We start from the raw sequence: 27,869 nt of genomic DNA on the forward strand, positions 1-27,869 counted from the left end.
ATTAACCTGGATGACGACAGGAAGTGCTTGAAAAGGAACAGGCTATGTGTTCAGCCAAATACCAGAATGAGCTTCACATCCCAGGGCAACAGCCACTGTAGATCCACTAGTAACAGTAAAGAGATCACAAACACTCCGATTCTGTAACAAATGGACTTAAAACTGGATAAAATGACCTGTCATTTTAGATCAGTTGCAGCACCATACTTCTAACTTCCTCAAGCCTTTTTATTAAATCCCAGTACACATTCTCTGCTCTGCCAACTCGAGCCTGCTGTCCATTCATCCCATAACTCTGCCCACCCTTTCCTACAACAGCAGAGGCACAGCCTCTCTTCATCTCATCTCTCCAAAATCTTCCTAATCCCATCTATCCAGCTGCAACTTTCCCATCTCTCGAAAACCTTCCTAACCCCATATAACCAGCTGCAACTTTCCCATCTCTCTAAAACCTTCCTAACCCCATATAACCAGCTGCAACTTTTCCAAAAAGCTTTTATTTTTGACTGTCCCTTCGACCAACCTACCCACCTCCCACTTCCTGATCAGATGAAGTGCTTTGGGTTTCTACACTACATTTTTTTAATGTTGTAACGGTGCGAGTTCTTTATGATTAAATACCAGTACAGGTACCATAAGTGGCAGCACGGTAGCACAAGTGGCTAGCACTGTGGCTTCACAGCGCCAGGCTCCCAGGTTCGATTCCCCGCTGGGTCACTGTCTGTGCGGAGTCTGCACATTCTCCCTGTGTCTGCGTGGGTTTCCTCCGGTTTCCTCCCACAGTCCAAAGATGTGCATGTTAGGTGGATTGGCCATGCTAAATTGCCCTTAGGAGGAGTTATTGGGTTACAGGGATAGGATGGGCTGAAGTGGGTCGGTGCAGACTCGATGGGCAGAATGGCCTCCTTCTGCACTGTATACTCTATGTTCTATTTGTTTAATATTTTTCCCATAAATTCTTCTCAATGTTACTTTTGTCACTTTTCAAAACGTATTTAAATTAGCAAAGCACCATTTTCTTTGTTCCTTTCCAACTCTTTCTTCACGACAATGCTTTCCTGGCCACTGGGCTGAGAGCACGTTCATTCTCTCCTATTCCAACCTTCCTTCCCATATTCCTGGGGAAGACATTTGTTTTGGGTGCCAAATGAACACAATTTTGACAGTGCGTATTGGTGCTCATTCCAACCACAGCAGTTGTTAGTCTGAACCACTTTCAGATTTGAGCCTGGAGTTAACATTTTTCTGACGAGCTTCATGTGGCAAACAGGAACTCTGACAACTTACTGCCCTTTTGAGGAACAAAATAATTCACAATACGCCAGCAGTTAAGTCCTTTTAGATGGGGAAACAGGGGCGCGATTCTCCGCTCCCGCACCGGTTGGGAGAATTGCCTGGGTCGCCAAGTTTTCCCGCGACGCCGGTCCGACGCCCTCCCGCGATTCTCCCAAGCGGCGAGAACGGCCCCGTCAAGTTCCGCGCGGCGCAGGCCGGAGAATCGCCCGAGACACCCAAAATGGCGATTCACCGGTACCCCCGCGATTCTCCGTCCCGGATGGGCCGAGCAGCCAGCCCAAAACGGCGGGTTCCCCCCCGGTACCGTCCACACCTGGTCGCTGCCGGCAGGAACAGCGCGGGAACGCTGGGGGGGGGGGGGGGGGCGGCCTGCGGTGGGGGGAGGGGGGTGCGGGCGGGAGATCCTGCACCGGGGGGGGCCTCAAATGGGATGTGGCACGCGATCCGTGCCCACCGATCGTCAGGCCTTCCTCTCTGAAGGAGGACCTCCTTTCTTCCGCAGCCCCGCAAGATCAGTCTGACATCTTCTTGCGGGGCGGACTCAGAGAGGACCGGGTGACGCCAGTTATGCAGCGCCGGCCGCGTCATGTATGCGGCGAGCCTTTACGCGGCGCCAAGGCCTGGCGCGCGTAAATGACGTGGCGCTGCTCCTAGCCCATTATCGGGCCCTGAATCGGTCGGGATAGGGGCCGTTTCGCGCCGTCGTGAACCTCAACGGCGTTCACGACGGCGCGAACACTCTCCCTCCATTTCGGAGAATCCCGCCCCCTATGTAGGCAAGAATGGTCACCAGTAAGAAAGTTTTTTGCGGCCTGGAGGAGTATTCCTACTCCTCCACAAAAACAAAGCTTGGCTTTTGGGGGAAGTCTCCAGGTGTCATTTGAGGACTGTTAGTTGGGTCTCTTGAAGTGGAAATACCATATGCCATGCCTACTTCCCCTCGAAAACTACAACTAGAGCCTTACTATGGGAATAAGAAAAGAATTCCCATATTTAAATAGTGTGCCTTCTGCCTGTTGTGGGCAGGTGTGCTGGGCATCCTGCCAGAAAGTTAGTTCACCCAGACAAACGGACGTACAGCGTCACACATCACATTTTCAACTGTCAGTCATCTTTTTTTTAATAAATATGAAAAAAACAGGTGGCCAGCAAATGCAAGTCTCTCCCCACCATCTCGGTGTTGTTCCTGCCTCAGATTTTCCAGCAGAAACCGTGAATTCATAAAAATTGGATGGATACCAAAGCATGTTCTACCAAAAATCATTAACAGGAATTAATAAAGCTCGAGAGTCCATTGGGTCACCTTGCTGGGTGTAGCAAGTATTCAAAGTTGAAAGTGTGTTCTTCAATGCTACATCTTACAAAGTCATCATTCAACTCTCCAGCACACTGAGAAATGTCACATGAGCTGACCACCAGATAAATCTGCAATGCCTTTTTAAGTTTTCAAATATTACCTATTTAAGAGTATTACACTTGTCCTCAAAACTGAATATTATATGCAACAATCAAGCACTGTGACACCATGGCATTATCTAGAAGATGCGTTTTTGCTAGAACAGTTTGTTTTTCCAGCTGTACTATCACTAGCAATTGGTTGGACTGCATCATGCAATTCCAAATTGTACCAATTAACAAGCAAACATATATTAAAGTGACAAAAGACCCAAATCCTGATCACATTTACTTGTTTTTAAATAAAGGGCATCCACAGAAACCTAATTAGAAAGGGATAAATGTTTACATCATTTCAGGTGTTATCACTAACCTTACTATACTAATCAGTCAGATGTGTGTGTGTGTGTATAACTAAAACGGTGAAGAATGTTGAGCACATTCAGACCATAAGACAAGGGAAACTAGAAACCCAAGCTCAATGGCAGAGAAAGAAGCGTCAGATGAATATGCAGCGGAGCCAGGAACAGGCCCCAAGTTGCAGTCGGTTCGATGGTGATTAGTGTATTTAGTATACAACAGCAATAACTAAAATGTATTAAGAATATACAAAGCACTGATATAGCACTCCAGTTTATGTAATTTATAATCCATGGATTTTAACCTAATGTCTTGTAAACTCTGTTCACTGAATTTTTTTAATGGAGGTGGATCTATTTATATCTTATCTGGGAATACACTCGGGAATACAAGTTAGTTAGAATATTGGGTGAACACAATTGAGTTTCAAAGGATCAGTTTTTCATAGTAATAAAACAATATCACAGTTCAGTCTGTACCTCATCTAAAATTTACTGATTGAAGAATAAGAACAACTTCTGATAGTTTGCAGCCAATAGAAGTTACAATATTGCCCGTTTGAATGTGAACTTCCCGTCTACACATCTTCAGTCTGGATGTGCCTAATATTCTCCGCCAGTTCTCGGAGATAAGTTCTGCGCAATTCATAAAACTTTGCCGTAAGATGGGGAACTTTGCATGCCAGGTGTTAATTTCTTGTAGCCATTTTCTGAACTGTGGGGATATTCAATTTAGTTAGAAAATTATATTGTTGGTAAAAAAGAATATTCCTTTCAAAGCAGTGTTTGATCCTTGGCATTTCTTAGATGAGTTTATTCATACCTCCATATTGTTGAGTAGGTAAATGCATTGTACAATACGGAGGCCCACTTTCCATCACTAGCCATGCAGAGAAAGCTGGGGAGGGGGCAGTGAGAGGAGCTGTATTGGGCTCTAATATATTTTGACTATAGCTGAGAAAAAAACATTTCAAAAGATTGGCCAAGAACAATGTCCAACAATCCCTTCGCTGCATGCATGTGGGTCTAGGCAAGACTAGGATGGGTAACTGTGGAATCTCCCTATTGTTTATCGTCACTATCCAGGTTTATATGGACAAAGTAAGACAACCACAATTGTGTCAATGACTAGTCCCATTCACAAGTCATGACCTCCAGGGGTGTAGACATTACAAGGAAAATTAAAGGGAAAAAAGTCATCCCAGGTGGCAAAAAAAGCATGCAGTTATATAGCACTTTTTACAAAATCTGGAAAACCCCAAGCATTTTACAGCCAATGTTTCTAAAGTGTAGTCACTTTTGTAATGTAGGAAACAGAGCAGCCAATTTACACACAGCAAACTCCCACAATATCAATGTGATAATGACCATAGAAATAGTTTTATTAATGTCAGTTAAAAGATAAATATTGGTTAGGGCTGCGAGTAAACTGCTCTTCAAATTAGTGCTACAGGAACTTTTATGTTGACACGAGAGAGCTCAGTTTAACGTATCTTTCAAAACAGACCTCCGATAGTGCAGCACTCCCCGCAGTACTGCGCTGGGCGGCACGGTAGTACAGCAATTAGCACCAGGTTCAGGTCCCTGGCGCTGTGAAGCAACAGTGCTAACCACTGTGCTACCGTGCTGCCCCGGGCAGCAGCAGCAGGCTCTCCCGGGATGAAGAAGTTTGGGGGTAAATGTCCTGGACCCCTTGAGAACTGCCAATGAATCAGACTGAATCTACATTGGAGAGACTAAACGCGGACTGGGTGAGCCCTTTGCATAACACCTCCGGTCCATCCGTAAGCAGGACCCAGACATTCCTGCCGCTTGCCATTTCAATTAACCATCCTGCTTTCACGTCCACATGTCCGTCCTTGGCTGCTGTAATGTTCCAGTGAAGCCCAGCGCAAACTGGAGAAACAGCACCACATCTTCCGATTAGGCTCATTACAGCCTTCCGGATTTAAGATCGAGTTCAACAACTTCAGACTGTGAATGCTCTCCTTTACCTTCATCACAGTTTTATTTCTATCAATTATTTTCATGTCTTCCACTGATCGATTTTTCCCTCACCATTTCTCCCCCTCCCCCCATTCCACTTGGGCCTACTGTTCCTAGTTGCGGTTTGACACACTGCTCACCTTTGTTCTGCCGTTCGCGCATTCCAATCTCTTTATATGCCACTATCAGCACTCTTCTTAATCCCCCCACTATTTACATTCCTTTTGTCTTCTGTCCTCGACATCTTTGTCAATCTCCACCCAGCACTAGCCCCCTATCCAGCCCCACCATTACAGTACAAGTCTGACCCCAACTGAGGCGAGCAAGTGGTGCAGTTTACGAACATGGAAATAAGGAGGTAACATGGAGTATGTTAGCAAGTCAGCTCCGGAGGGAAGCAGCGGCAAGGAAAATTGTTCAGGTGAGGAATATGGCAGGGAAGTTGGTGGTGGCTCCGGATCTGATTAACAAGGTTTTTAAGGAATTTTATGAGAGGTTGTACAGGTCAGAGCCACCTGGAGGAGACCGTGAGATGCAGGAATTTCTAGATGGGTTGGAGTACCCAAGGTTAGGGGAGGGGGACAGAGCTACATTAGAAGGAGCGATAGTGGAGCAGGAGATAAAGGATACGATTGGGAGGATGCAGTCGGGGAAGGTGGCGGGGCCGGATGGGTTTCCGGTGGAATATTATAAAAAATTCAAGGATACGCTGGCACCCCTGATGGTGGGGATGTTTGAAGAGGCGATAGGGAAGGGGGTGTTGCCACAAACATTGGGGCAGGCATCGATTTCCCTGTTGCTAAAAAAAGATAAGGATCCGATGGAGTGTGGCTCGTATAGGCCCATATCGCTTCTGAATGTGGCGCAAAAGTATTGGCGAAGGTACTGGCAGGTAGGCTGGAGGAGTGCCTCCCGAAGGTGATAGGTGAAGATCAGACGGGGTTCGTGAGAGGGAGGCAGCTCTTTTCAAACGTTAGAAGGGTATTGAACGTCGTTATGGTACTGGCAGAGGGGAAGGAAATGGAGGTGGTTGTGGCATTGGTCGCTGAGAAGGCGTTTGACCGGGTAGAATGGGGGTACTTGGTGGCAGTTCTGGAGCGGTTTGGGATTGGACCAAGGTTTGTGAACTGGGTAAAGCTACTATATAAGGAGCCGAGGGAGAGTGTCCGCACAAACAACATCAGCTCGAGATACTTTTCTCTCCACTGTGGCACTAGGCTGGGATGTCCTATATCCCCCCCCCTGCTGTTTGCACTCGCGATTGAGCCGTTGGCCATTGCATTCAGAAGTTCGGGGGTATGGAAAGGAATAGTGCGGGGGGGATAGAGCATAGGGTGTCCTTATATGCCGATGATTTGCTGTTATACGTGTCGGAACCGAGTGGGTCGATAGGGGGAATACTGGAGCTGCTTCGAGTGTTTGGGTCTTTCTCGGGGTACAAACTAAATCTAGACAAGAGTGAGTATTTTGTGGTGTCTCGGCCGGGAGTGGGGGCAGGGGTGGGGGGGCTGCCATTCCGTAGGGCAGGGACTCACTTTAGATACCTGGGGGTGCAGATTGCCTGGGAGTGGGGGTGGGGGGTTCCACAAGTACAACATTTCTAGTTTGGTGGGGAGAGTGAAAGCTGATCTGACAAGGTGGGATGGTCTCCCTCTGTCACTGGCGGGTCGGGTATTGGCGGTTAAAATGAACGTGCAGCCGTGATTTCTGTTTATTTTTCAATGCCTGCCGATTTTCCTGCCAAAGGCTTTTTTCAGAGAGATTGAGGGAAGGGTTACTTTGTTCATATGGGGAGGGAAGGTGGCCAGAGTTAGAAAGGTGCTGCTACAGAGGGGAAGGCAGGCAAGGGGTTTCGGTCTTCCGAACCAGATGTATTACCACTGGGCGGCGAATGTGGAGAAGGTGCGGAGCTGGGTCAGAGGGGTTGATTCCCAGTGGGTCAGAATGGAGGAGAGTTTGTGCAGGGGTTCAGAATTGAAAGCACTAGCAACAGCGCCACTCCCGATAGCCCCGGGGAAGTATTCAGGGAGTCCGGTAATAATAGCTTCATTGAGAATTTGGAGGCAGTTTTGCCAACACTTCGGGTTGGGGGCAGGGTCAAGGGAAATGCCGATTCGGGGGAACCACAGATTTGAGCCAGGGAGGTGGGATGGAAATCTTCGGAAATGGGAGGAGAAGGGGATTAAGACACTAAAAGATTTGTTTGTTAGGGGTCGATTTGCAGGGCTGAAGGAGCTGGAAGCGAAGTATGGGCTGGAGCAGGGGGAAATGTTTAGATACATGCAAGTTCAAGATTTTGCCAGAAAGGAGATACAGAGCTTCCCGGTGGAGCTGGCCTCCACATTGCTGGAGGAAGTGCTGACGACAGGGGGACCGGAGAAGGGGGTAGTGTCAGCGGTTTACGGAGCTATTTTGGAAGAGGAAAAGACACCACTGGAAGGGATCAAAGCAAAGTGGGAGGAAGAGTTGGGAGAGGATATGGAGGAGGGGTTCTGGTATGAGATGCTCCGGAGAGTGAATGCCTCCACCTTGTGCACGAGGTTGGGGCTGATACAGCTGAAGGTGGTATACAGAGCACACCTCACGATGGCAAGGATGAACCGATTCTTTGAAGGAGTAGAAGATGTGGGTGAACGTTGCAGGGGGGCCCCCGCTAATCACATTCATATGTTTTGGTCCTGTCCAAAGCTAGGGGATTACTGGAAGGAAGTTTTTAGGGTAATTTCTAAAGTGGTGCACGTGAAACTGGACCCGGGCCCCCGGGTGGCCATATTCGGAGTGTCGGACCAGCCAGGGTTGGAAACGGGTGCGGAGGCAGATGTTGTAGCCTTCGCCTCGTTGATCGCCCGAAGGCGGATCCTGATGGGATGGAGAGCAACCTCTCCACCCTGTGCCCTGGCGTGGTGGGGGGACTTGTTGGAATTCTTGACTCTTGAGAAGGTTAAGTTTGAACTGAGGGGAAGGATGGAGGGGTTCTACAATTCATGGGCATTAATCATCATGCACTTTCAAGAACTGGATAACATCGAACATTAGTTGGGGGGGTGCAAGGGTTGGGGGGAGGGGGGTGGTGTGTGTTGATGGTGACTATGGGTGATTCCTGATTCCTTTTTGTAATTTGTTTATGTGAACATGCGGGCTAATGTTTGGGGTTTGGTGGGAGGATGGGATCATTGTTATTGATATGGGGATTGACATATTTGTTACTGATTATTGTTTGTTGTTGGTGGGTGAAAGTTTGGGAGAAACTGTGAAAAAGGAGGAGAATAAAAAATATTTTTAAAAAACATTTCCGCTCAAGGCTAATGTTTCCAATGAAACTCAAATCTGCTTAACTGTTTTTCATTAACCCGCCAACCTCATCCGTATTGGGAGAATTATAAAAACAGAATACTGCAGATGTTGGAAATCTGAAATAAGAACAGAAAATGCTGGATGCAGTATCTGTGGAGGGAGAAACAGAGTTAACATATCAAGTCCACTGACCCTTCTACAGAATGGACTCAAAACATTAATGGTGTTAACTCATCATCTCCTGTTTGTATTTCAGGAGAGGTATACATGTGTTGACCCACAGTCAGAAGAACCTGTTAGTGCACAAGGAATATCATTTTTGCATACAATTTTGATGCAGAGCGAAATTTTTCTCAAGTAGCTCTATTCGAAAATTCTCCTGTGAACCCCTTAATGATAATACCAATGTATTGCTGATTGATGATTGAACAAACATTTGAGATATGCAGAAGCATTTATACCTTAGCATGTTCCTCAGGATGTAATCTTCCCATTACATAAAATGGTAAGTCTCGGAACCTGTGGCAAGGTCAGACCAAAATATTAATGGTTACATGCAAGAGAATGCTATTAATGGGAGGAAGGGCTTTGAAAGAAAAATTAAGCTTAATTTCAAGAAGAATCAAGTTCGCTGTTGATTCAAATAGTTTCAATTACCATGTCATAGTGGGTATTAGAAATCAGAGGCTGGCAATCTGGCCCAGATCTCATGGTTAAGCACATAAAAAAGCCAGTGCACATGTTTGAAGTAATAATTAGTCTACTCTGCAATCCAAAACCGATTTTAAGATGGCCATGCTTAAAACATCCTTGAATAGGATATTGTCTATAAATACAATTACTACAGTGAATACGATTCCTCCCTTTAGCAAGTCCAACATCAAATGTATCAAAATGAATATCCACAATACAATTCGACTTTTAAGTGCACCTTGCAAATGACCAGTGAGCATAAATAATGCCCATCCCTCCAGAACTTGCACTATTTTCAGTGACAGGTTTGGAGCCAATACAAGTGAACGATAATTTAAGAAGGAGAAAAACCACAGCAGGTATTGTCATCAATTGGAAAGAACTATGGTGTAAAAGGGCCTAGTTCAGGAAGAGTTAGCAACAATAGTCACTACTATTTCACCATTACCATTTCCCAATACTCAATTCACACCTTTTCAAATAAGAAGAGCGCACTTTGGTTACACCTGTGGGATTACCTATCTCTCAGTGTGGAAATGAAATGCTGCATTAAAACAAAATCTGCAGCTGAGCCCTGATTGAGTTTATCGCATGTGCACCATCTCTTCTAGGAAAGGAGTCTTCATGCAACCTGTGCAAAGCTGGTCCATCCAGAGTGGGGCTTCGTGCTGCAAAGGTGTCCGCCTGGGATAGAAGGTGTAGGTCGTGTCATAGTTCAGCAGGCAGCTGATGGACGACATGTAGATGTCAGAGAACCTGCACAGCCTTCGCGAAAAATAGGTTGGGTTGTGATAGGTCCTGAAGATGCTCCCAAACTGGGGGTTGAATAAGTTCTTTGTCAGAGACCTAAAATAAGATTTAAGAAAAAAAAGTTATTATAATAATCTTTATTAGTGTCATAAGTAGACTTACATAAACACTGCAATGACGTTACTGTGAAAATCCCCTAATGCCAAACTCCGGCGCCTGTTAAAGTAAAATTATTTTTTTTTTAATTTAGAGTACCCAATTCATTTTTTCCAATTAAGGGGCAATTTAGCGTGGCCAATCCACCTAGCTTTCACGTTTTTGGGTTGTGGGGGCGAATGTGCAAATTCCACACAGACAGTGACCCAGAGCCGTGATCGAACCTGGGACCTCGGCGCCGTGAGGCCGCAGTGCTAACCCACTGTGCCACCCTACTGCCCTCTGTTCGGGTACATTGAGGGAGAATTCAGAATGTCTAATTCACCTAACAAGCACATCTTTCGTGACTTGTGGGAGAAAACCAGAGCACTCGGAGGAAAGCCACGCAGACACGGCACAGAGGACCCGGGTTTGATCCCAGTCCCCAGTCACTGTCTGTGTGGAGTTTGCACATTCTCCTTGTGCCTGCTGTGTCTCACCCCCACAACCCACAGATGTGCATGGTAGGTGGATTGGCCACACAAAGTTGCCCTTAATTGGATCTTTTTTTGGAAAGCTTTACTACCTACATGCAATGACACAGGAGATCAAATAACAAAAGCAAAACTGTGTAGTCTGAAAGTCCATTTTTGAACCACTTAAAAAATTATTGATACACATGGAGGAATATAGGAACTAGAGTGGGCCATTCAGTCCATCAAGCCTGTTCCTCCATTCAATGAAATCATGGCTGATCTGCAACCTAAATCCATCCACCCAGCCAGGCTTTAATTCCTTAACGGTCTTAAATACAAAGATAAAATGTTGAAAACACTTCACAGTAATAGGGACAAACCGAGTTAACCGGCGTGATTTAACGGACAGTTTCTCTAGGTGTGATTTCAGGCGGGTTTGGCTGGGAGTTTCTCCCCGACTCTGTCGGCGAGTTCCCCATCACTATCTAACCACTCTTAGTCATTTTTGGGGGCCCCTAGGGAGTTTCTCTCCGCACTAGTCCATACTGGGGAGCTGGACTCGCTGGCCAGACAGGCTCCTCAGAGACCGGGCCACTATTTGAAAGGGTGCCCTGATCTCTAGGTCAACTTGAGGGTCCCCCACAACCCCACCCACAGGCAATGTCAACCTCACTATGTGGTCGCTGAGGATGCCCCCTTTTCAGGCAGTCCCACGCCCATTTATGGGCCCCCCTCTCAGGATTCCCAATCTTTATTTCCCCCCCGCCCCACAAACCTTCCGGAGGCCCCTTCATGCCCACGTCTCACCCACTCCCACCCTTCATACTTACCCCCATCCCTCCTTTCATGTGCATTTCCCTCCTCAGGCCCTGACCCCTGGTCGTGCCACCCTGGCACCTAGGACACTTAGCAATGCTCCTGCCAACCTGGCAGTGCTCCTTCCAGTCTGGCAGTGCAATCTGGGCACCTTGGAAGTGCCAGGGTGCCAGAGGGAGAGCCAGGGTGTCAGCCTGCCCTGCACCTGACCACCCAGAGGCCTCAAATGGCCTGTGACCCCCCCCCCCCCCCTCCCAGGTGCCATTCCACCTGATCCATGTTTGCACGGTCCACTGCTAAACGGCACCTGGCTGGATTCTCCTTGGGAGGCTGATAGATGCCGGGAGCCGGTTAGATACGTAGGTTCTTAAACCCATTTAACCATGCAAGACTGCGCTCTTAAACCCACTTCATCATGTAAGACTGAGTCCCGCCCATTGTGGGCAGGACCCAGTTCGTGACATCTCATGAGATCTGGTTAGATCTTGCGAGGCGTTCCGGGATCCCGGTGGAGGCCTCTCCCGGCATTTATTGGCCGCATCCCGCTCAGATTCCGGTGGGATGCAGTCGGTAGATCGCACTCAATGTTTGAGGCCAATAAACTTTTGTCAAAACTGGAAAAATTTGAAGATCGTAGAATCCCTACAGTGCAGAAGGAGGCCATTTGGCACATCAAGTATACACTGACCCTCTGAAAGAGCACCCTATCTAGGCCCACTCCTTGCCCCATCTCAATAACCCCATCTAACCTTTGGATACGAATGGGCAATTTTGCACGGCAAATCCACCTAACCTGCACTTCTGTGGACTGTGGGAGGAAAGCGGAGCACCCGGAGGAAACCCACGCAGTCATGGGAAGAACGTGCAAACTCCACACAGACAGTCACCCAAAGTCAGAACCAAACCTGGCTCCCTGGCGTGTGTGGCAGCAGTGCTAACAATTGTGCCACTGTGCCACCCAGGTTTGAAGCAAGCAGGGGGAGGAGCAAAGAGACATCAACAAACGAATGAGAGGGTCTGTAATGGGGTGTAAATCCGAAGAGAGTCAATGGCAAAAGGGTTGCTGGTGTTGGGAAAGGTTGGGGAACAGGAAAAGAAACATATATCCTGCCATAATCTGCTGAGTATTTAGTGTTTGGTTCAGATTTCTAGCATCTGTAGTATTCCACTTTCTGATTAGGATGGCTCCAAAAGAATGTTAATGTTGGGAGCAAAGTCATTGCCAACATCTGGTATTGGCAAAGAAAGGGATTGTGATCTGAAATTGAAGATTGCCAGCATCTCAGCATTTTGTATTTGTATTAACCCTTGATCAATCTCAGATGTAACAGGACTCACAACACGTCGATGTACCAACACCAGCCGCCCACAATTGGCAGTTTCTTGTTCCATTGCACTGACTTAAACTTGTTCCGAATCTTTGCTTATTCTCATCTACAGCTTTGTCAGCACTTCACTGAAGAAGCTTTTCCCTTCAACATATCCTCTTTCAGATGAGACCACAAAAGTACAGGGTAGCTCAGTTTGAGGAGTTCATAACAGTTGCCTCTGTCATTTAATGCACTATTTATACTTGTAGAGTTATGATTTTCTTATTGCCTTCTGCAAAACACTAAATTATAGCAAAAAATATATTCTTTACATTAATTCATGTCTCTCCTTTATCCATTCATTGAGAACTTGCTTGGACTCAGCATCCCGGTATACCTGTGGATACAATATATTGTCATGTGGTACAGAAATATATTGTCAAATCGTTTTATGATATAATTTTGAGACTTTGAGATTTACTGTTCAATAAGCATTTTAGTCACGTTCTGATTGAATAGCAATATTACATCACCATGCCAACATTGATCAAAACAGTGAAAATGCATTCAATTGGGAAGGCAGTCAACAATTTATATTGCATTGGAATAGAGTCTCCAAACATTGAAAGATCCAAAAAATTAAACAAAAGAAATGTGGGAAAGAGGATATTTAGTGCCAAAGAAACATTGAATTAGTTAATGACTGTGTATAAGGTTGCAGATTGTTAGCATTTGGCAGTGTGTTGAAGTTTGGAACGCAAGTTAACATAACACTAGCAGGACCATCCAAAGTTAGCACTTCTGGACAATTGTTGAATAACCCCTTTCCTGGGAACTTCTGAGGGCAATTCCCCAGCACATCTTAGGATACTTCCAAAATAAGGGAAGGCAGTGGCGGAGTGGTATTGTGGCTGGACTAGTAATCCAGAGACCCAGAGTAATGCTCTCGGGACCTGGGTGGGTTTGAATCCCACCAGGGCAGATGGTGGAATTTGAATTCAATAAAAAAAGCGGGAATTAAAAGTGTAATGATGAACATAAAACCATTGTCAATTGTCGTAAAAACCCATCTGGTTCACTAATGTCCTTTAGGGGCAGGAAATTTGTCGTCCTGACCTGGTCTGGCCTGCATGTGAATCCAGACCCAGAGCAATGTGGTTGACTCTTAAATGCCCTCAGGGATTTACGGGTCCCTGAGGGCATTTAAGTTACGGGTCAATTGAAAATGGTACAGCTCTCCTATGTTCATGATATTTTCCATTGAACCGGGTGAGGAGAATGACAGTCATTCAACTCATCATTATGAACAATGGGAATTTCACAATTAAAAGGTGGGTGTAAAAGGTGAAAACTCGAACATTACTCTGAAGCGAATTAAATTACTTCTCAAAATGTGATGAGCTTGCAGATCAGCAAGGTTCGTTAAACCAGGATGCACATTGTGATAGTAGTGACATTACCTGCAGTCTCTCCAGAAGTCCTGTTAGGACTTGAAGCCAGGTCAGCCCATGTGTAAACTGCTCAGTGTTAATGATGCTGATTTCTGCTTCCAGTTCCGGTACTATTGCTCCTGTCCTCCATCCATGTCGAAGCATTAGATCCTATTGATCACAAAAGATAAATGCTGTATAAACCTCTGCAATTTGGTGATGGGTGAAAACGTTAGTGTCATTTTACCAATGTGCATAAATCTCAATTACATCATTCGAAGGGGGTTAGATCATTATTGATTGGTAGCACATCTCACTGGAGCTGTAAGAACCTCAGTGACATAATAATCCAACAGAGGTCGTCCCTCACCATTGGACCAGTGATTCAGTCTAATCGGGCTTTTGGAAAACAAGTCAAATGAGCCCTGCCTATCCTGATCGGTCAATGAATGCATTCTCAGGCATGGGACTATGCTAAACAGACTCAGAATGTTACAGCTTCAATTCTTGGTCTATATTGGATTGGTGGTCTCAGCTGGAAAAGCAGTAGCAATGGCTAAATTGGTCACATAACGTCTGGACTAGGTATGGGAGGAGAGGGATGAGAAAGGAAGAACAAAATCAGCCAGTATTCCTGATCATAATTTTTTTAAATTTGTTGCCCCAGCGTCTCCAGAAGGGAACCCCATGCTAGTGAATCATTAAACATCCCCAGAACCAGTGGGGCCAACTGATCCACATATACAATTCTAGGGAGAACCCATCTCGCCCCGTTACCTTCCCAGCCTGCATCGTCCCCAATGCTTCTCCAACCCCAGCAGTGCCTCCAAACCAATCCGCAACTCCTCCTCGACCTGGGGAAACTCCAACCCTTCCAAGAAACCTCATTCAAGGAAAATTAGGGATGGGCAATAAATGCTGGCCCAGCTAGCAACAGGGTAGAATTTCATATGTTTGTGGATCAGTTGGCCTCACTGGTGCTGGGGATGTTTAATGATTCACTGGCATGGAGTTCCCTTCCGGATACACTGGGGCAGGCTTCTATCGCCCTCCTTCTAAAGAAGGATGAGGATCCCACAGAGTGCGGGTCATAGCGGCCAATTTCTCTGCTTAATGTAGATGCAAAACTTGGTGTTAAGGCTGGAGCAGTGTCTTCCAGAGGTTGTGGGCAAGGACCAAATGGGCTTTGTAAAGGGCAGGAAGTGGTCATCTAATGTGAGGTGGCTTAATGTGGTTCTTGCACCAGAGGTGGGGCCAGAGCCTGAGATAATTGTGTCGTGGATGCAGAAAAGGCCTTTGATTAGGTTGAATGGGGATACTTGTTTACGGTTCTGGGAAAGATGGGTTTGGGCCTGGGTTTGTGTTGTGGGTGCAGCTGCTGTGCACGACACCGTCAGCTGGTGTGCAAACTAACACCATGAGTTTGGGGCACTTTAGGTTGTATAGAGGGACAAGGCAAGGTTGTTCTATGTCTCTGTTGTTGTTCACATTGGCGATTGCCGTGTCTGCTTTCTACGTGGGAACAATTTGGGAGCAGAGAGAATTCAACGTTCTAAATCCCGGATGAATGAGGTTTTGGGGACGCCAACCGCGATTATGTGTACAGCTACATTCGCATGTATAAAGGAATTTTCAATAGAGGAGGTTGACTGTGTGGACAAACGCAATCATTATCTATTGGGGTAGTGCAATTTGAGGTGTGAAAATAATATCGGCAACATGGCATTCCTCAATACACACTCCTGCAACCTCAGCTGATTTGGAATATAACAATTTATAACAATGTCCTCTTAAGCAGTTTGTTTCTTGATATATAGTTTACTTTCCAGACTTCCGGTGGCGACCATGGAGGAGTAGGTCGCACATTTGATAGCTCCTGCCTGTGACGGACTTTTGGACCTTTTTCCCCCTTTTTTTCCCGGATTTTATTGGATAAATCGGTGAAGAGTGAGACAGTGAGGAGAAATCCCCCTCCGGTGTATGGAGAATTGGACCAGAAGTGGCCGTATCAGAAGACAAAGTCCTATAAGAAAGACGCGAGCAGAGCCGATAACGCGGGAAAGCATGGCGGAGAGCAAGGGCTGCGGGGAGACGGCACAGTGGTCGACGGAGCAGCTGGTGAAGTTTTTCGAAGATTGCTTCACAAAGCTGAAGAAGGACACACTGGACCCCATGAAGGCTTCAATTGATCAAGTTGTGCAGAATCAAGAAACCCACGGAAGAGCGATCCAGGAGGTGGAGAAAAAGGTGTCCGAGCACGAGGAATACATAACCGTGCTGGAGACCAAGGTGGAGATGATGAACGACCGCCAGAGAAGAATGCAGGAGAAGCTGGATCACCTGGAGAATAGGTCCAGGAGGCAGACTCTTAGAATTGTCGGCCTCCCTGAAGCCAGTGAGGGATCGCATGCGAGGGCTTATGTGACGGACATGCTGGAGAAGTTGATGGGGCTGAGGCGTTCCCTCGGCCCCTGAAAGCGGATAGAGCTCACAGAGCCCTCGCGAAGAAGCCCCGAGCGAACGAGCCGCCGAGGGCGATGGTGGTATGCTTTCACCGATTCCTGGAAAAGGAACATGTTCTGCGGTGGGCCAAGAAAGAATGGAGCAGCAAGTGGGAGAATTGTGAGCTGTGGATTTATCAGGACCTGGGCCCGGATTTGGCCACGAGGCGAGCTGGGTTTAATCGGGCAAAAACGGCCCTCTTTAAGAAGGGGGTGAAGTTCGGGATGTTGTACCCCGCCCGTCTGTGGGTCACACATGAGGAACGGGACTCCTACTTCGAAACACCAGACGAAGTATGGACTTTTATTAAAGAAAAGGGGCTGGAGGCGAACTAAAAGACACTGAAGCCTTGGAGAGTACTGTGGTGGCGATTTGTTGTGCTGGGCTGTATAAGTATAAGTAGTGTTATGTGTAATAAGGGGCTGTTTGGATGGCTAATGGTAACTTTGGTTTGCAGTGAGCTGGTTAGAGGGAGGGTGGTCTTTGGGGCTGGTTCTGTATTTGGTTGGTTTTCTTTGCTAAAGTGGCTGTTTCTTCACTTTTTTCTGATGTTTGTTTACTGGGGAATGTGATGTTCTTAATATGTTTGTTCAAGTGGGGGGAGAGGGAGAGAACAGTGGGGAGATAGACTGCTTGGTGGAAGGGGCGGGCGCTATCAAGTCAGCATGGTCAGCTGACTCACAGAAGCACAGTGGGGGGTGAGCAGGTGTTAAGCTTGAGCTTGACTTGGGGATTGGGATTCTAGTGTTGTTGCTGGGGGCGGGTGGGGGGGGGGGGGAGCTGCTTTGCTGACAGAGAAGGTACTGTTACTGGGGGACAAATGGGAGGTCGGGAACGGTGAATGCCCAAGGGGGGGCTTGAGGAGGCAGAGAGCGCGAGCCAGAGGCAGGCCTAAAAAGGGTGGTGGCTAAGGTGGGGGGGTAAGCCCCCCGACCAGGCTGATTACATGTTAGAGGGTTGAATGGGTCGGTCAAGAGGGCTTGCGTGTTTGCGCATTTGAGGGGGCTGAAGGCGGCGTGACAATGCTACAAGAGACATACCTAAAGGTTACAGACCAGACGAGATTGAGAAAGGGGTGGGTTAGCCAAGTATTCCACTCAGGACTGGACTCGACCAGGGGGGGGGGGGATCTTGATCAACAAACGAGTGGCATTTGAAGCTGGAAGAATCGTGTCAGACAAAGGGAGTAGGTACATAATGTGAGTGGGAAGCTGGAGGGGGTGCGAGTGGCACTCGTGAACATATATGCTCTGGATTTGGAACAATATGGAATTTATGAGGCGGGTGATAGGTAAGATCCCAGACTTAGTGTGACATAACCTGATTATGGGAGGAGATTTTAACACAGTCATTAATCCGGAATTGGACCGGTCAAAATCCAGGACAGGGAGGAGGCCGGCCGCGGCAAAGGAATTGAAGGGGTTATGGAACAGATGGGGGGAGTAGACCCATGGAGGTTTGCACGGCCAAGGGCGAAAGAGTTTTCTTTTTTCTCACATGTCCACAAGGTATACTCTCGCATCAACTGTTTTGTTCTGAGCAGGGCTCTAATACCGGGGGTGGTGGATACTGAGTATTCGGCAATTGCAGTGTCGGATCATGCACCGCACTGGGTGGATCTATGGGTTAGTGTAGAGAGAAGGCAATGCCCACTGTGGAGACTGGACGTGGGGTTGCTAGCGGACAAAGCAATTTGTGAGCGGGTTAACAAGTCCATCCAGAACTACCTGGAAACAAATGATACGGGGAGGTCTCTGCAGTGACGGGTTTGGAAAGCTCTGAAGGCAGTGGTCAGAGGGGAATTAATCTCGATACGGGCCCACAGAGAAAAGGCGGAACGGGCTGAGAGGGCTAAGCTAGTGGAGGAGATACTCCAGGTGGACAGCAGATACTCGGAGGCCCCGGACGCGGGGCTACTGAGGGAGCGGCAAGGTTACAGGCGGAGTTTGGGCTGTTGACCACAGAGAAAGCGGTGGAACAAGTTAAACCTATCCTGGCTGGTAGAGCAAGGGGGACGATTTAGGAGTACGGGGAAAAGGCAAGCAGAATGTTAGCGCACCAGCTCAGGAAAAGGAAGGCGGCCAGGGCGGAGGCGGCCAGGGAGATAGGTAAAGTAAAGAGCAGAGGCGGGAATACTGTCCTGGACCCAGTGGGGGTGAATGAGGTGTTTAAGGACTTTTATAGTAAACTATACAAGTCGGAACCCCCGGCTTGGCTTGAGGGGATGAGGCAGTTTTTGGATCAGTTGAGGTTTATGAGAGTAGATCAGGATCTGGTGGAAGGATTGGGAGCCCGAATTGAGATTGAGGAAATAATCGAGGGGCTGGAGGGCATGCAGTCGGGCAAGGCCCCGGGGACTGACGGCTATCCGGTAGAATTCTATAAGAAGTTTTCAGAGATATTGAGCCCACTGCTGGTGAGGACATTTAATGAAGCAAGAGAGAAGGGAGTCCTCCCCCCAACAATCTCGCAGGCCTCGATTTCATTGATGCTGAAACGGAAGAAGGATCCAGAGCAATGCGGATCATACAGGCCAATTTCTATACTGAATGTGGACACCAAACTGCTGGCTAAGATACTGGCCACAAGGATAGAGGATTGTGTCCCAGGGGTGATAGGGGAAGACCAGACGGGATTTGTAAAGGGCAGGCAAATCAAGGCCAATGTTCGAAGGCTTTTGAATGTTATTATGGTGCCCTCAGAAGGAGAGGAGGTGGAGGTGGTGGTAGCGATGGATGCGGAGAAGACGTTTGATCGGGTGGAGTGGAATTACCTGTGGGAGGCGCTGGGAAGGTTTGGGTTTGGTGAGGGCTTTATTGACTGGGTGCGGTTGTTCTATCAGGCACCAGTAGCGAGTGTGCATATGAACCGGCTGAGGTCGGCGTATTTTAAACTACACCGAGGAACGAGGCAAGGGTGCTCCCTCTCCCAGTTACTGTTTGCTCTGGCCATAGAGCCATTGGCCATGGCGTTAGGAGCCTCTAGGAACGGGAAAGGATTGGTTCGGTGGGGGGGGGGGGGGGGGGGGGGGGGTAGAGCAGCGGGTGTCGCTTTACGCAGATGACCGGCTCTCGTATATTTCAGACCCGTTGGAGGGGTTGGGGGAAGTAATGCGAATCCTGGGGAAATTTGGCACTTTTTCAGGGTATAAGTTGAACATGGGGAAAAGCGAGAGGTTCGCGATCCAGGCAAGAGGACAGAAGTAGAGACTGGGAGAGCTGCCACTTAGAATGGTAGGAAAGAGCTTTCGGTATCTGGGAATCCAGATGGACCAGGAATGGGAGACACTGCACAAGTTAAACCTATCCAGGCTGGTAGAGCAAATGGAAGGGAACTTTAAGAGATGGGACATGCTCCCGTATCACCGGCGGGGAGGATACAGACCGTGAAAATGATGGTCCTCCCCAGATTTCTGTTTGTCTTTCAGTGCCTCACCATCTTCATCCCAAAGGCCTTTTTCAAGCGGATGAATAAGGTTATTTTGGACTGTGTGTGGGCGGGCAAAACCCCGCGAGTGAAGAAAGTGTTGCTGGAGCACAGTCGGGGTGAGGGTGGGTTGGCGCTGCCGAACTTCTGCAATTACTACTGGGTGGCTAATGTAGCCATGATTAGGAAGTGGGTAGAGGGGGAGGGGTCTGTGTAGAAGCGGATGGAGATGGCGTCATGCAAAGACACAAGATTGGGTGCACTGATAACGGCACCTCTTCCGTTCTCGCCGGCCCGTTACTCCACAAGTCCGGTGGTGGTAACGGCTCTGAGAATCTGGGGGCAATGGAGGAGATATAAGAGAGAGTGGAGGGACCATCGGTTTGGACCCCGATTTATAATAATCATCAGTTTGTACTGGGTAGGCTGGATGGTAGGTTCCGGAGATGGCAAAGGGCAGGAATTAGAAGGATGGGGGATCTATTTATAGATGGGAACTTTCCCAGCTTGAAACCTTGGAGGATACATTGGAATTGCCAGCAGGGAACGGGTTTAGGTATTTGTAGGTGCGAGACTTCCTGAGAAAGCAGGATCCGGCCTTTCCGCGGCTACCGCCATGGGGGATACAGGGTAGAGTAGTCTCCAGTACCTGGGTGGGAGAGGGGAAGGTTTCAAATATTTACCAGGAGCTTTCGGAGGCGGAGGGGAGGAGCTTAAGGGCAAGTGGGAGGACGAGCTAGGAGGGGAGATAGAGGCGGGTCTACGGGCGGACGCCCTAAGCAGGGTTAATACCTCCTCATCATGTGCCAGGCTTAGCCTGATACAATTTAAGGTAGTCCACCGGGCACACATGACAGTGGCTAGGATGAGCAAGTTTTTCGGGGTAGAGGATAGGTGTGCGAAATGCGCAGTAAGCCCAACAAATCATGTCCACATGTTTTGGGATGCCCAAAGCTTGGAGGGTTTTGGCAGGGTTTTGCTAAGGCAATGTCACGGTACTAAAAATACAGGTGGTGCCGAGTCCGGAGGTAGCGATCTTTGGAGTGTCGGAAGAGCCGGGAGTTCAGGGAGTGAAAGAGGCTGACATCTTGGCCTTTGCCTCCCTGGTAGCCCGGAGACGGATCTTGCTAATGTGGAGGGACTCGAACCCCCCCCCCCCCCCCCCCCCCCCGAGACCTGGGTTAGTGACATGGCTGGGTTTCTCAGTCTCAAGAAGATAACGTTCACCTTAAGATGGTCAATGGTCGGGTTCACCCGGAGATGGCAACCGTTCGTCGTCTTTCTCGGGGAAAATTAAAATGTCAGCAGAAGCAGTATTCAAGGGGGGGGGGGGGGAAAGAGGGCCGGATTGTTGTTCTATGGTTGGGGTGTGAGAAGATTGGGTTTGGGGTGGTAATGTTTAATATACCATGTTTATGCCTTTGTTATTATTGTAAAAAAATTCAAACACCTAAATAAAATATATATTTTTTAAAAATAGTTTACTTTCCAATGGACTATGGATTACAAATTGGACTATTTTAAAATCACGGGTAAATACCAAAATCTCAGGCCTACTTGCAGCATTTTCTGTTTGAAATCAGCATTGAACACGAATGAAAAAGCCAACTTCCACTGGCAATGGGAGCAGCGAGACTACAGCGCAACAACGTCATGGTTTGCACCAACTTCAGGCCATTGACAAGAACTGCCACTAGTCATTGATGGCATCAACGGTCACTGCCACACTAGATTTAATCTAATGGAATTTGTAAAATTTGTTTTTCACCCAGGTATACGGTTTCTTCTTCATCCAGTTTTTTGGATTCCTCCCTCCCCTCTCCCAAGGCTCAGTTCTTCTGATGTAGCAGCTTTCTTCCTGTGTGTGGGATCAGCGACCAATAGAACAAATGTAAACTTCCCTATCATGACTGGCAATGGAAGATGGTCAGATTGGTAACATTTAAATATTCAACACCACAAAATGCCCCATCTTACACTTCTCAAAGTCAACCACACATCAATTCCGCTAAGTTGTTGGGCAAATAATTTCAGTTCATCACAAGTAGACTGTGGGCCCAACAACATTCAGGGTTCACCACAGTACCAATATTTACAAATAAGCTAAAGGTATAATACAGCAGTTCCACATCCAAATTAAAACTTGCACGTACTAATCTGGAGAGTGCAAGCAGCTTCTAACAAATCAGCCATTCTGTCCTTAGTGTATTATAAGACATCATGAGACAAAGTCAATTTTTATTCCTTAAATAAATACATCAATAAATATCCCAGTCCAGTCAATTAATCAGATAAGCATTATATTGCATCTGTAGACAGAAAACTAGTTCAGAACATCTAAATGGAAACAAATGTTCCATTGAGTACCAACAGTTATGGATCAAAGCATAGTTCAACAGCTTTCTCCTCACTCACAATTCACTTTTTCTGTGAGCTGATCCATAAAGCTGCTATTAATGTTTATAATCGCTGTATAATTTCCATTCAGACATCAGCTCAAGAGTTGCAATGAAAAAGCTGTACTTACTGCCAGGTCACTGTATAGATGGTCACCAAAATAAAGCACCTTGGAGCCACCCCAGCCCGTCAGCCGTAGGAAATCAAATAGGTTTCCCTGCAGATTGAGAGGAGAGGGAGGAGAAAGATGAGGAAGGCTTTAAATTCCAGGTGCAAGTGCAAATGGAGATGGCTTCCATTGGCCTGGGTGATCTGCATTAGTTTGGACTGAGAAACCACATCTCAGCTTACTCTTATTTTTATCAAAATAATTAAATACACAATTTTTTTGCAAACAATTAATCATGTATATTAAAAAAAAGGTTTCTCTTAATGAATCTGGACAGTCAGCTGTCAGCTTGACTCAGTAGTAGAATCCTTGCCTCGAGTTTTGAAGGGCATGAGTTCAAAGTCCACTTCAGGGCTTTACTGGGCGGCACGATAGCACAGTGTTTAGCACTGAATAAAAGCAAATTACTACGGATGCTGGAATCTGAAACCAAAGAGAAAATGCTGGAAAATCTCAGTAGGTCTGGCAGCATCTGTAGGGAGAGAAAAGAGCTAACGTTTTGAATCCGATGACTCCTTGTCAAAGCCGGTTAGTGGTTAGCACTGTTGGTTAGCACGTGTTGGTTGGCAAGTGGTTAACACTGTTGCTTCACAGCACCAGGGACCCGGGTTAGATTCCCAGCCTGGTTCACTCTCTGTGCAGAGTTCTCCCAGTGTCTGCGTGGGTTCCCCGAAAGACGTGCTAGTTAGCTGAATTGGACATTCTGAAGTCTCCCTCAGTGTACCTGTGAGAAACACCGCTCACTTAATAAAAGATTTACACTTAGTCAAATTCTGAAGAAGTATTTATTTCAATCGATCTTGCAAGAGCGGGTGCCTCCAGTAAGCAATAGCAGACACACAGAATTCACACAGCATCACTTTGTTATATACAATCCATGAAAATACAATCCGTGGGAAACAATCCGTGAGAAACACATCCCACACACGATAGACAGGGCAGTTCCCTTATTAGTGATCCCTTATTTGGTCTCTCCCTTGCATAGTGATTTCTGTCCGCTCCTGGTACATCCTTGGACCGGCAGTTAAAGATAAGAATGAGGCTCCCTGCTTGCACCTGCTATCTCCCCCTTGCTTAGCAAGTTCTGTTATTGTACATCCCGTTCTTCCCCGAAGGTCATCCTGGTACATCGTTATAATAATACGCTCACTATAGCTTACTCAGAACTTGACATGTCAATTTTCCCATCATGCTTCATTGTTGACATCTTAATTTTGAACCAGAGTATATACATGTAAAAACAACACAAAAACAACACAATGTTCATTTCTCACATATCCGAGCAGGCGCCGGAGTGTGGCGACTAGGGGTGTTTTACAGTAACTTCATTGCAATGTTAATGTAAGCCTACTCTTGACACTAATAAAGATTATTGTAGCAGTTAAATCTAGGCTGACATTTCATTGCAGTTCTGAGGGAGCATGGCAATGCCAGACATGTCACTATTTTAATGAGACAGTAAAGCAAGACCACGTTTTCCCGGTCAGGTGGATGATAAAGGCCCATTCGCCTATGAAAAGAAGCAGGCAACTGTTTTCACCAACATTTATCACTCAATTAACATCAATGAAACAGATTCTGGTCATTAATCTAATTGTCTGTCGTAGGGCCTTGCAGTGCACAAAATGACCTCTCCATGTTTGCCCACATAATTGTGATTAATTCAAAAGGAACTTCATTGGCTGTAAAACACTCGAGTGGTCCAAGGACAGGTACAGCATTATATAAATAAATATTCTTTTATTTAAACCAGTAATGTGGTGCAGTATTTCACTCATTTCCCTGGTGTCCTGATTAAAGAAATTTGTCAATTTGGGACCAAATATGATCCTCCTCAAGAGAAAAAAGAATGACTTGTTTGTAAAATATGCTTCAATAAAATGTTATTACTAATATATAACCATCAGGATATCTGGATACAATTCAAACGGCAAATTTTATTTTATTCGAATGTGCATTAAGAATTTTCAGAAATATACACATTATGTTAAAGTTGCAGGAAATACTGACAGATACTGGCACAGTGCTTCTAAAAAGGAGGTATTGCAGCTTACAAACTCCATACAACAGCCATATTTGTTCAGTAAATGTTTTGTGAACCAACCATCTCTTAATTAACCTGATTATGATTAGTTAAGTAAATAGCTGCTCTGGTCACTGCTATTGCTGGAGGTGTAAAAGGTCTTTTCCTGCAGAACACCGACTTTCAAAATCAGCCAAACGGAATCAATTTACGTTGTGTGCACAACAACAGCCAGAAGATACAAGCACCTGGGTTTCACTGCCACCAACTAAGTACAAAGCAATTATCAAACTGAAAGACTGTACAAAGTTTTGCAAAATTGGACACCGAGGTTTGTCAAAAGCTGCTCTATTTATGTAAGCCCCGAAATAACTTAACTGTTCTTTTACACATTGGTGTTAAAGTATATCATATGTCAGGCTCCAAAGCCAGAAGAGATGTGCATTTGCAAAACAGATTTAATTAGAGATTAATTTGTGGTGCAAACAACTTTTTTCTCAGTTTAATATCTTACCAGTGAGGGCCTTCTCTATGGGCATCTGCCAACTTTAACTTTTTTTACAAAGCAGTTGTCAGTTGTATGGTAGCAATTGAAGAGACCTGATTAAAATAAAAATTGTGTCTTTCTTTGCCGAGACATGCTTTGTTTGCTGTGCCTTTCTTTAACATGCCGTTTGCTTCTGTGTTGACTATTTTATGTCCTGTTCTTAAAAGTACTCTCATTTACTTAAGGTCTTAGGCACAAACTTCCCACCAATGCTGAAGCCTATATGTGGCCAGGGGAGGTGGGTGTGCGTTAGTAACATTACTTGACTGTTTCTTCAGTTTTAGTCTGATGCGCGCAGGAAATTGTCACCCCACAAGTCTTTTGTTTGACTTGGGGAGACTCAAGTCTGACTGCCCAGTGTTGTTGGACAAGGAACCCAGTGTGTTTTCAAGTCACTTAAAGCACCCTTCTGTTCGTTAAACAGACAAACGTCTGGGGCAACACTCTAACAGATGCACATGATTGTCAAAGTTGATGGCATTGTTCTCATGGCAACAGTTGAAACTTTTGTTTTATATGTCCTGTAACACAGCCAAATTTTGAATATTAGAATAATAATTCCCTACTCTAAACACACTAAGTATTGGAAATTCCTGCTTTGTCAGTGAGGCAAAGTCCACATCTCACAAAAAAATACTGCAGGTAGCAACACTGCTTTCAGTTCAGTAAATCTGCTCGAGCCAGCAGTTCAACCACATTTACTGTATTAAAAATACAGCCCACACCATGTGTTCATATAACTTCACACATTCAGATCGGGTCAGATTCCTGAGCTTTAAGTACGTTGCGGGGGTTTTATTTCCAACACACCTTTTGACTCAGTATTTTCACTTTTGTTCTAAATTGACTATTCTCATTTGTAGAGGTGGAATATAAAGTTTGAATTCTCGACACTTTCAGTCACCCAAAAGGTAAAATCAACACTAATATCTGACCAAGTAAAGAGGCCCTCGCCATTTTGAGGCCCCAGTCATTTAGATTTAGCAACTAAGAACGGTTAAAACAGGCAGCCTCATTCAGCTCATCAGATTCAGGCCACAATTCTAAGTGGCTTGACAGGCTGGATGCAGAGACATTTTCCTGGTTGGACTGTCTAAAACTAGGGGCCAGGTTTTGTGCAGTCGAGAAGACTCTGTGGACTTTAAAGCTAGGCAGGACCCAGTTGTGGAGTCTCGCCCAATTTGCAACAGGTACCATTTTTGGCGGTTGAATTATAGAATCCCTACAATGCAGAAGGATGCCATTCAGCCCATCAAGTCTACACCAACCCTTCAAAAGACCGCCCCACCTAGGCCTAATCACCTGCCCTATCCCCGTAACTCCACCTAAACTTTGGACATGAAGGGGAAGTTTAGTGTGGTCAATCCACCTAACCTGCACATCTTTGGACTTTGTGGGAGGAAACTGGATTACCCGGATTCCGGGAAGCCCATGCAGACACGGGGAGAAAGTGCAGACTCCACACAGACAGTCACCCAACGTCATATTCGAACCTGGGCACCTGGTGCTGTGAGGCAGCAGTGCTAAACATTGTGCCACCCTTGGGGAAAGGGTTCACAGAGGCAAGAAACTTGAAATCTGCAAGGCCGTTTGTTTATGTTTAGAGCCCATTTTGGCAAGTACAAGAGCCGTAACCTCCTATGGGGAGTCATAAATTAATGGAGTTGGTGTAAGCATTCTCAAAGGACAGATAAGGTCTATTTAACTGGGATGGTTTGAAATATTAAATCCCCACTCTTTAAGCTATGTAAATTGGTAATAATAATAATCTTTATTAGTGTCATAAATTCAATGGTTTCTTTTTTAAACACTGCTGGACTGCTTTGATTTATAACCATTTTGCATTCTGTTTGAGGAATTTCAAGAGTTATCTGTTGATATTGCACCCAAGGGTTATTTGTTATGAAAGTTTGGCTGAGATTCAAATGCTACAATAATCTCAAAAGGGGATTCTGAGTTCACAGCATGACTGACACCTTAAAGAGGCTAGTAAAAGGATTAGGGCATGAACAGAAAATGTTTGTTTTTATAGGGTATTAACCACAGCGGGTCAGTATAATATGGTTGGGGGGGGGGGGGGGAGGAAGCGGATGTCATGACCCTCCCCCTTATCCATGTCAGCATGAGGTCAACCAACTCTACTCCAACCAGCCCCGCAACAATAAAGCGCTATGGGATGGGTGGGACTTATGCCCTTCATTGGGACAGACATCCAGCCTTCTGTAGCTGCCCTGACAATCCAGCAGCGCCAGGAAGATATCAGTGGCAGCTACTATGACTGCACCTGAAGAGAGGCATCTAGGATCCCTAGAGCAGGCAAATATGGGATCTTGGGCTGGGAGGGTAGGTGTAAGAGAGAGAGAGTAGTAGGAGGGAGGGTATAGTCTAAGGGGAGCCACCAAGGATAGCCTCCGAAGAGTGATCCCCTTCCTGCCCTTTTAACCATTGGAGGTTAAAAATTGGGCATCCGCTCCCATCCTGTTGGCCACACCAAGTATCTTACCATCCCCTCCATCATGGGGGTAAGTGGTGTGATTACCCAATCCATTTTACTGCCCTGTCCAACCACCAGCCTGCGGGAAATATGCCGCCGGGGCCATGTACAATTCAACCCAAAAAGAGTTTTAAAAGCTTTGACACTTTCATGAATGGGATAGAGGGTCTGAAATCTTCTAAATCTACTGGGACCAAGTCCTAAAGAACTGACACAGGCCTTCTAAACAACCCAGCTCAGCACTCGCCACCATCAACAACCTCGCACATGTCCTCCTAGCATCGGCTTCCATGTTCAATGGGTCCAACTTCACCCGCCTCATCCCACAAGAGCAAGTATCTTGCAATTTGGGGGGAGATGGAGAGAAATTT

At 46.4% G+C, this 27,869-nt stretch overlaps 1 protein-coding gene across 1 annotated transcript in view; it reads right to left on the bottom strand.

Moving 5' to 3' along the window:
* Nucleotides 1–4,402: 4,402 nt before the first annotated feature.
* Nucleotides 4,403–27,869, bottom strand: part of LOC140388469 (5'-nucleotidase domain-containing protein 2-like) — a 108,444-nt gene continuing 84,977 nt past the window's right edge. The window contains exons 11-14 of the mRNA XM_072472660.1: nt 22,396–22,482; nt 13,971–14,111; nt 12,843–12,907; nt 4,403–9,869 (exon numbers count right to left, since the gene is read on the bottom strand). Coding sequence (XP_072328761.1) covers nt 9,608–9,869; nt 12,843–12,907; nt 13,971–14,111; nt 22,396–22,482 — 555 coding nt within the window. The 3' untranslated portion in view covers nt 4,403–9,607. The remainder of the gene's footprint in view (nt 9,870–12,842; nt 12,908–13,970; nt 14,112–22,395; nt 22,483–27,869) is intronic.

Source organism: Scyliorhinus torazame, chromosome 13 (assembly GCF_047496885.1).
Source record: "Scyliorhinus torazame isolate Kashiwa2021f chromosome 13, sScyTor2.1, whole genome shotgun sequence".
NCBI lineage: Eukaryota > Metazoa > Chordata > Chondrichthyes > Carcharhiniformes > Scyliorhinidae > Scyliorhinus > Scyliorhinus torazame.